The 8,688-nt window shown below is 45.1% G+C and overlaps 1 protein-coding gene across 2 annotated transcripts; it reads right to left on the bottom strand.

Moving 5' to 3' along the window:
- Positions 1-557: 557 nt before the first annotated feature.
- Positions 558-7,678, bottom strand: LOC130122952 (cell adhesion molecule DSCAM-like). Of its 2 annotated transcripts, XM_056292047.1 has the most exons (13): positions 7,574-7,678; positions 7,073-7,411; positions 6,244-6,372; positions 5,905-6,072; positions 5,704-5,774; positions 5,191-5,431; positions 4,945-5,040; positions 4,729-4,857; positions 4,386-4,550; positions 2,687-2,745; positions 2,034-2,133; positions 1,915-1,945; positions 1,624-1,823 (listed from the first exon to the last, which is right to left on the bottom strand). In XM_056292047.1, the coding sequence occupies exons 1-13, from the start codon at positions 7,635-7,637 to the stop codon at positions 1,763-1,765; spliced, it is 1,653 nt and encodes a 550-aa protein (XP_056148022.1). In that variant the 5' UTR covers positions 7,638-7,678; the 3' UTR covers positions 1,624-1,762. The 2 variants fall into 2 exon arrangements, with proteins under 2 accessions (XP_056148014.1, XP_056148022.1); XM_056292039.1 differs by lacking the exon at positions 2,687-2,745 and having other exon boundaries at positions 558-1,823.
- Between the last annotated feature and the right edge of the window lie 1,010 nt (positions 7,679-8,688).

The following is an 8,688-nucleotide window of genomic DNA, read 5'->3' as shown; positions in this document are numbered from 1 at the left end:
ATGCAAACATCGTTCTGCAGCCTTTGAAATCAAGCGATGATGTCATGAAATAAAAATCAGCTTTCAACACATGAAATCCCAAAGCCCACAACGTTCAGCTGTAATCACACAGTAATTCACCATCGTCCTAACAGTGACACAAAGAGAACTACTGTGGCCACCAGAGACGAGCCTTGTTCCATTGTAACTCAGCCTTCTTCCTTTCATTTCTCAAGAAACAGCTTGACTTCAACCTTCATTTTTTGCTGAGTAAACTATTGAACCAGGGCATTCTTGCAATTCTTGTGAATCGCTAGGTTGCAACAGCTTCTGCACCCTTCCTCAGTATTGTGGAATGACACGACAGTGATCAGAACAAAACAAACTCAAGTAAATTTGTAGTAGATTGAAATTTCCCCCTAGATGATCCTATTCTAAAATCTTTAGACTCTAGGGGCAGGTGTCTTTGGTTATACAATCTGTTTGTAAGTAAGAGCAAAGAGTTTTCACACAATATATTACAGGCGCGGAGAGCAGAGTCACAAGATCATTTAACAGAGGAAGAATGGTCAGAAGCATGCTCTTTATTTCAAACCCAAACTGCAAACACACATTCTAAATTACTGCAGTACAAATGGATAAGCAGACAGTACATTACTCCAACTAGGTTGCATCACTTTAACCCTCATATTCCTGTATTAAACCTGTACTAAATGTCATCACCAGAAAGGATCTTTGTTCCATTGCATGTGGGAATCCATCCATCCATCCATTATCCAAACCGCTTGCCCTGCTCTCAGGGTCGCGGGGATGCTGGAGCTTACCCCAGCAGTCACTGGGCAGCAGGCCAACACACACACACACACACACACACACACACACACACACACACACACACACACACACACACACACACACACACACACACACACACACACACACACACACACACACACATTCACACCTAGGGACAATTTAGTATGGCTGATTCACCTGACCTACATGTCTTTGGACTGTGGGAGGAGACCGGAGCACCCGCAAGAAATCCACGCAGACACGGGGAGAACATGCAAACTCCACACAGAGGACGACCCGGGACGACCCCAAGGCCAGACTACCTGGTGGCATGTGGGAATGCCCCCAGATAATCTGTTTTTTGGAAGAAGGTGCTGGATCTGTCCAGTCAGATCATTGGTAAAGAGGTGCCTCTTAATCCTAAATTATGTATATTGAATATTTACCCAGATGAGTCTGTGACCTCTAAAAATGTAAGATCTCTATTCAACATCTGCTTTTTGGAAGCTAAACGGTGTCTAGCCTGCTCATGGGTAAAACAAACAACCGGTGCAATGTCACCATGGCTGAAAGGAATTACTTTTTACTTTGCTCTAGAAAAGACAAGGTACATCACAAAGAATAGGCTTTTTTTGGGGCATTTGGATCATCTTCTGTAACTTCCTGCAGAATCATAATATTGAAGTATAGCTGGATGGAAAGTTGAACTGTATTGAATTATTGCCATTTAGGGCTGTATCCCCCCGCCCATATAACAATAACTTATTTGAATTTATTCATCATTGTTTATTCATCATCATCATCTATGCTGTATTTTTGTACACATACACCTTGGTCTGTGTTTTTCTTTTTCTAAAACAAAATAATTCAATAAAGAAATGAAAAAAATAAAATCTTTTCATTCAAATCAATTTAAACTGTTTAACACAATCCTCCATGCATGACCAAGGTATGCCCGTCACTCCTCTGAGCACAGCAAGTGATGAGCCTACAGCTCCGACACTGGCTCGGTCTCCTTGTACCCACGAAAGCCATTGGTCAGCCACGATCTGCAGGCAAGAGGGGGGCAAAACGAAGGCAATTGAATGCACGGTGTAATTAACGGATCTGCCCACATTAACACGGCTTACAATGACTTACATTTCCAAGCTGCTCCGTTTCACCTTCATCCCTATGGGAAGACAAAGGGAAGGCTGGGTTAAACAGCAACGTTTCAACAGGCTGGTGTAATGCGGGTTCGTGCTGTCTGGCCTACTCACGTCGAAGTTGCCACGTCACAGCAAAGACAACGATGAACAACACCAGCAACGTCACCACGATGGCGGCGACATGGCGGCCCTGACTTTCTTGGGTGCTCACCTAACAGAGAGAGATTCAGAGATAAAACATAGAAATTTTCGCGTCCTCGATTTTTTTTCTCCCACCTTTTCTCCCCAATTGTATCCGGCCAATTACCCCATTCTCCCGAGCTGTCCCGGTCATTGCTCCACCCCCTCTGCCGATTAGGGGAAGGCTGCAGACTACCACATGCCTCCTCCGATACGTGTGGAGTCGCCAGCCGCTTCTTTTCACCTGACAGTGAGGAGTTTCGCCAGAGGGACGTAGCGCGTGGGAGGATCACGTTATTCCACCCCGCCCCACCCCGAACAGTTGACCCGACCGACCAGAGGAGGCGCAAGTGCAGCGACCAGGACACACACCCACACCCGGCTTCCCACCCGCAGACATGACCAATTGTGTCTGTAGGGACGCCCGACCAACCCGGAGGTAACGCGGGGATTCGAACCGGCGATCCCCGTGCTGGTAGGCAACGGGGATCGCCAAAGACGGTCTATCAACAAGGGCGTTCATGTGCTCTGTCTGTCTTGTTCACCGCTCATCCTTGAAACAAAGTGATGGGTTTCCCGCTTACAGCCTGATCATGAGTTGGTGCGACGGTGCTTGCAGTTGAGCGGGGATCCCTCGTATGACCTGCAGAAACACAGCCGAGAGGAAGTAGCTAAGAGGACGTTTCTAGAGCCTTCCCTCACCGAAGAAGAGAAAGAGATTTTTCTCACTCTCGCAAACTTCTCTGGGTACAAATTCGTATCAATGTTTGCTATTGAGCAGGAGACACACCAAAAACCTTTATATATATATATATATATATATATATATATATATATATATATATATATATATATATATATATATACATACACACTCACTGGCCACTTTATTAGGTACACCTTGCTAGTACCGGGTTGGACCCCCTTTTGCCTTCAGAACTGCCTTAATCCCTCGTGGCATAGATTCAACAAGGTACTGGAAACATTCCTCGGAGAGTTTGGTCCATATTGACATGATAGCGTCACGCAGTTGCTGCAGATTTGTCGGCTGCACATCCATGATGCGAATCTCCCGGTCCACCACATCCCAAAGGTGCTCTATTGGATTGAGATCTGGTGACTGTGGAGGCCATTTGAGTACAGTGAACTCATTGTCATGTTCAAGAAACCAGTCTGAGATGATTCGAGCTTTATGACATGGCGCGTTATCCTGCAGGAAGTAGCCATCAGAAGATGGGAACACTGTGGTCATAAAGGGATGGACATGGTCAGCAACAATACTCAGGTAGGCTGTGGCGTTGACACGATGCTCAATTGGTACTAAGGGGCCCAAAGTGTGCCAAGAAAATATCCCCCACACCATTACACCACCAGCAGCAGCCTGAACCGTTGATACAAGGCAGGATGGATCCATGCTTTCATGTTGTTGATGCCAAATTCTGACCCTACCATCCGAATGTCGCAGCAGAAATCGAGACTCATCAGAGCAGGCAACGTTTTTCCAATCTTCTATTGTCCAATTTTGGTGAGCCTGGGCGAATTGTAGCCTCAGTTTCCTGTTCTTAGCTGACAGGAGTGGCACCCGGTGTGGTCTTCTGCTGCTGTAGCCCATCTGCCTCAGGGTTCGACGTGTTGTGCGTTCAGAGATGCTCTTCTGCATACCTCGGTTGTAATGAGGGGTTATTTGAGTTACTGTTGCCTTTCTATCAGCTCGAACCAGTCTGGCCATTCTCCTCTGGCATCAACAAGGCATTTTCGCCCACAGAACTGCCGCTCACTGGATATTTTCTCTTTTTCGGACCATTCTCTGTAAACCCAGAGATGGTTGTGCGTGAAAATCCCAGTAGATCAGCAGTTTCTGAAATACTCAGACCAGCCCGTCTGGCACCAACAACCATGCCACGTTCAAAGTCACTTAAATCACCTTTCTTCCCCATTCTGATGCTCGGTTTGAACTGCAGCAGATCGTCTTGACCATGTCTACATGCCTAAATGCATTGAGTTGCTGCCATGTGATTGGCTGATTAGAAATTTGCGTTAACGAGCAGTTGGACAGGTGTGCCTAATAAAGTGGCCGGTGAGTGTATATACACTCTGGACAGTTATTGCATCAGGAAGTTTACATCAACATAAATTACGTAACGTAATTCATGGAAACAGCTTGCCAAGACCAATACATACATATCACTAAGCTCTCCATCCGCGGTGTGATTCGAGCTAACAGTTAAAAAAAAGTTCGGTTTGTTGTTTTTTTTTTATTTTAAATCCGCTTTGAAATCGCACCTGCGTCTTCAATAGTGACTGTGAGGACGTTGCTGGGTTCGCTCATGCCCACGCTGTTCCTGGCGAACATGCGGATGTGGTAGGTGGAGGGATGCATCTCTATTATTGTGGTGTCTGTCAGGTTGGGGCTCAGGTCTGCAACTGTCTTTGTGAAGTCCCAGGAAGCTGCGGAACAATAAGTCAGAGTTCACATCGAATACTTATGCAGCGTTGCCGAGAGTGAAAAGAATGAAGACTGCCCTCGAAAGCAAAAAAAAAAAAAAAGTCAATAAGTGAAGCAACTGAAAGTAAACTAGATTGAATAAAACTGGGTGGTCTTTTAAAAAGCGCTCTCTTCCCTCACCGTTCTCGGCTTTATACTCCAGATCATAACTGGTGATGGGGCTGCCGCCATCAAACCAGGCAGTCCAGTATAGAGAGATGGTTTTATCTTCTACCATCAGCAGCTCCAGTAGTGGGGCATCTGGGGGCACTAAAAGATGCACAATGTTGAAATGTATCATATAAATGATGAATGACTCTTATCGTTCCACGGTTTCAGCTGAATCAAGCGTCTTACCTGGAGGGAAACTTCCGGTGCTTTGTGTCCACTCCTGCTCACTACCGTCTGTGCTTGTGGCATAACCAGTAGTCTCTGGCGTCGAAGTTGTGGAGACTATGGCAAGGGGAAAACCATACAAGATAATGTTATTTTTGAAAATATTCAACTTGATATAAGTTGAATATTTTCAATGATAACTGAGGTGGATTTATTAATTTATTATTTATTTGTCGTAGGCTTTCAAGATGATCCACATGCACTTACCTTCATCCAGGGTGGAGCAGAGGAGTGCAGCTGACAGTGGTCCTGCCCCTGCATTGGTTTTGGCTTGAAGAATGATGCTGTACTGGGTAGCTGGTTTCAGGTGGTTCAGGGTAACGCGGTCTCGCGTGGCACTTACGCTCCGGAGGTCCCAGTTTCCGAACTGCCTCCCAACAGGGTCCAACTCTCTGTATCTGATGCCGTAACTTCGAAGGACCCCATTGTGGAGGTCAGCGCTGGGGGGCTTGTCAAGCGAAACAACAAAAACTTTCATTCTCTGGTGGTTTCATTAAGTCAAATATTAGCCCGGGCAAGAACATTTTTTCATTTGAATTTCCTGTCTTTCTGAAAGCTTGTGAGTCTGGTTAGCGAGGCGCTTTTGCTGTTTTCAGACCCATCAATGTTTCTTTTTTAAACCATGCACCGATAACCCAAGTTAAATTCTTACACGTCCCACAGACAGTGGAGGACAATGTCGACATGTTTAGTGTCCTCGGCCATCCTGTTACACTTTACCTTCCAGGTGATGGTGATATCGCGAGAAGTGAGGGCCTCGACATGTACATCCAACGGAGGGCCCCCAGGTGCTGGACGCAAATGGGAAAAACAAAAACGGTCATTTATCGAATGCAAACTCACAGTTGAGTTTATATGACCAGAACTCATCATGGGTTTCGCTACAGGTTTACCAGACATCCGGTGCGACCACATGCTTACCTGCTTCCTTCGTGGTGATGGTAAGAACATTGCTGGCTTCACTCGTGCCCACTCTGTTGATAGCGAACACACGGATGTTGTAGGGTTTCGCCGGGCGCAGATCAATCAAGGTGACCTGAGTCAGTGCAGGGCTGATGCCTGCAGTTGTTGCTGCCCCATCCCAGGATGCTGTGCAACAACAGACAAAGGTGTACACTCATACCTGTGTAACCAAATCTTTCTACTGCCCGCCAAACACAATGCGAGCCAGGGTATCTCTAGAATTGAAAAGATACGGGCAAGGCTCGTCCAGAATCCTGGCAGAGTGTCAAACTGCACTGCCTTAAAAGATCTGCTCACCAAATCTATCCTTTAAGTCAACCCTGTAGGACGTGACAGGGCTGCCCCCGTCGAACCCAGGGAACCAGCGAACCGTGATGGTTCTCTCCTTCACCTCTCTTTCCACCACCTTTAAGGGATGAGGAAGTGCTGAAAAGAAAGCGGTGTTAGTTGAAGAAACAGAGCAATAAATCGAATCCAGTTTAAAAAAAAAACAGGTGTCATGGCGATTATTTCAATTCCACTCTCAAAATAAATGAGCGAGACAAAAAATCTCTTGCAGTAATGCCACATTTTAATAATGGTTAAACATGGCACACCCTAAGTCAGCCCTGTAAGTGTGCCCTGATCAGTGTTGTTTGTTCCTCTCCTCCTTATCTTATGTCTTCCAGCTCGTATCCCACCAAGGCTGCTTCTCCAAATACTTTGTACAAACTTTGCTACACTCGGCGAGTTTCTCATACATTCCTCTGCTATCAGCTAACAGTTAACAATAGACCTTTATTTGCTCACACGGAGAAGACACTGCCTTTGTTCTGTTACACATATCCACTTTATAGCATCTAAGCAATATGGACTAAGGTTAAACATGGTATAGGTATACATGGTTAGTATAGGTCATGCATGGTTAGAGATTAAAAGCAAGTAAACATCATATAGGATCATATGGCAGACACATGATTATCTGAGCACACAGGCCATACGATCGTAAAAATGCCTTTACAATGGGGATTACCTGGAGATGCGCTTTGACTTATCACCATGCATGTTTGCATGCATAATACTTGCATTTTCCCTCCCACCAGTGTTACATGAGTTCATCTGCAGTTAAGACTGTCTCGTCTCTCACCTGGGACTACGGTCAGGGTCACCTGGTGTTTGTGATCGTTGAACCAGCCTGGTATGTCCACACGACAGCCGTATATTCCCGAGTCGCTCTCCCGAACCTGCCTAACTGTCAAGGAGACGTCTCCCTCGCCGAGATTCCCCAAGAGGAGGTAGCGCTCCGACAACCTCTCGGTCACCGCCGTGCCATCGGCCTTGATAAGCTCATCGGCACAGCCGCGGCTGGGAATGGCCCCCCGTCCCCAGCACACAGACAGCCTGCCATAATATGTAGCGTCATACTGGCATGAAAGCGTAACATCGGTTCCCACGCTGGCTTCAAGGCTTTCTGCTGAAACTCTGCCTAGAATGTCACAAAAAGGTTTGTAGGTAGTGGGGAATATGTAGTAGCCTATAGCATATTAAAAGAGTTGTTTATTGTGATATATTTTTTAATCCTTTGTATGTTAAGTTTTCATTTAAAAGTAATCACATTTAAATCATGATAATGACTTCATTATCCTACCTGAGAGAAGCCAGAGGACTGCCCTGCAGTAAAAAGGCAGATATTTACAGCTGGAGAGAGTCATTTTCCAAACCGCCTCGATGACTGGATCCTTCCAAGGGTTCGGCTCACCTTCAAAACTACACTAAATCAAACCGCAATGGTTCTCAGCTTGGAGACCTCTCCAAATCACATGACGGGAATGTAGAAAGAGGACTGTTTCCTTCTCTCTGTGGTTTTGGTTCCTTGTGCTAAAAGTGGGTGAATTTTTAAATTTGCTCATTGTGACATTTTAAGAGAGGAATGGTTATCAATAACAGTTATCAGTAAAACGGTTTACGTTATCTTCCCCACAGTAGTCAGAGATATGTCTTATGACGAACTTAATAAGGACAACAAAAATGTGATTTTGTGATCTTGGAAAATCCTCTTTTTGTTTGAGCCAGGTCAGGGTTTGGAGGGGGCTGCAGTTCAGGCTCAGCTGCAGAACTGTCTTTCTGCAATGAGCATCGGTATGAAGTCATGTTAAACTGCTGAGCAAACATCTGGGTCTGCTGACGTGAAGTTGCGCTGCATGGTGCTTCCTCTTTGATTGCCAAACATCGGCGAGGTAGATCTTTGCAAAAACTACAACATGGTTTCATTCTGAAAAAGTATTTTAAGTGTATTGAGATCATCGTTCACACTAATGTAGCGACTTCACAGACAAAAAAAAAAACTAATCACGTTATGGTTAGCATAGGTTAAGCATCAGACAAAAATATGAGTCGTCCTAAGGTTGGCTAGCATGTAGGAGTATAGGTTGAAACTGGTAGCCTTTTGGGCAAATGAGGACTGCAGAGCATGCAGATCCTCCCCGATTTAAAATAAATAAATAAAGCACACACACACACACACACACATATATATATATATATATATACCTGTATATGTATATATACCAGCCCAATATATAATTCACATAAAGCACCTTGTTATATTTCTAATATACGCCATTTCAACAGTGCCCTGGCCCCTAAATACTTTTCAAATCAAACCCCAGTCCCATTGGTTGTAATGTTTTCTACCCCTCCATTGATGGCTGCGCATCATAAGTACCTACCCCATTGGCTGTTATAATTTGAATGTTTCCCCAT

This window comes from Lampris incognitus, chromosome 1 (genome assembly GCF_029633865.1).
Source record: "Lampris incognitus isolate fLamInc1 chromosome 1, fLamInc1.hap2, whole genome shotgun sequence".
Lineage (NCBI taxonomy): Eukaryota > Metazoa > Chordata > Actinopteri > Lampriformes > Lampridae > Lampris > Lampris incognitus.
This window is presented reverse-complemented; position numbering and strand designations above follow the sequence as displayed.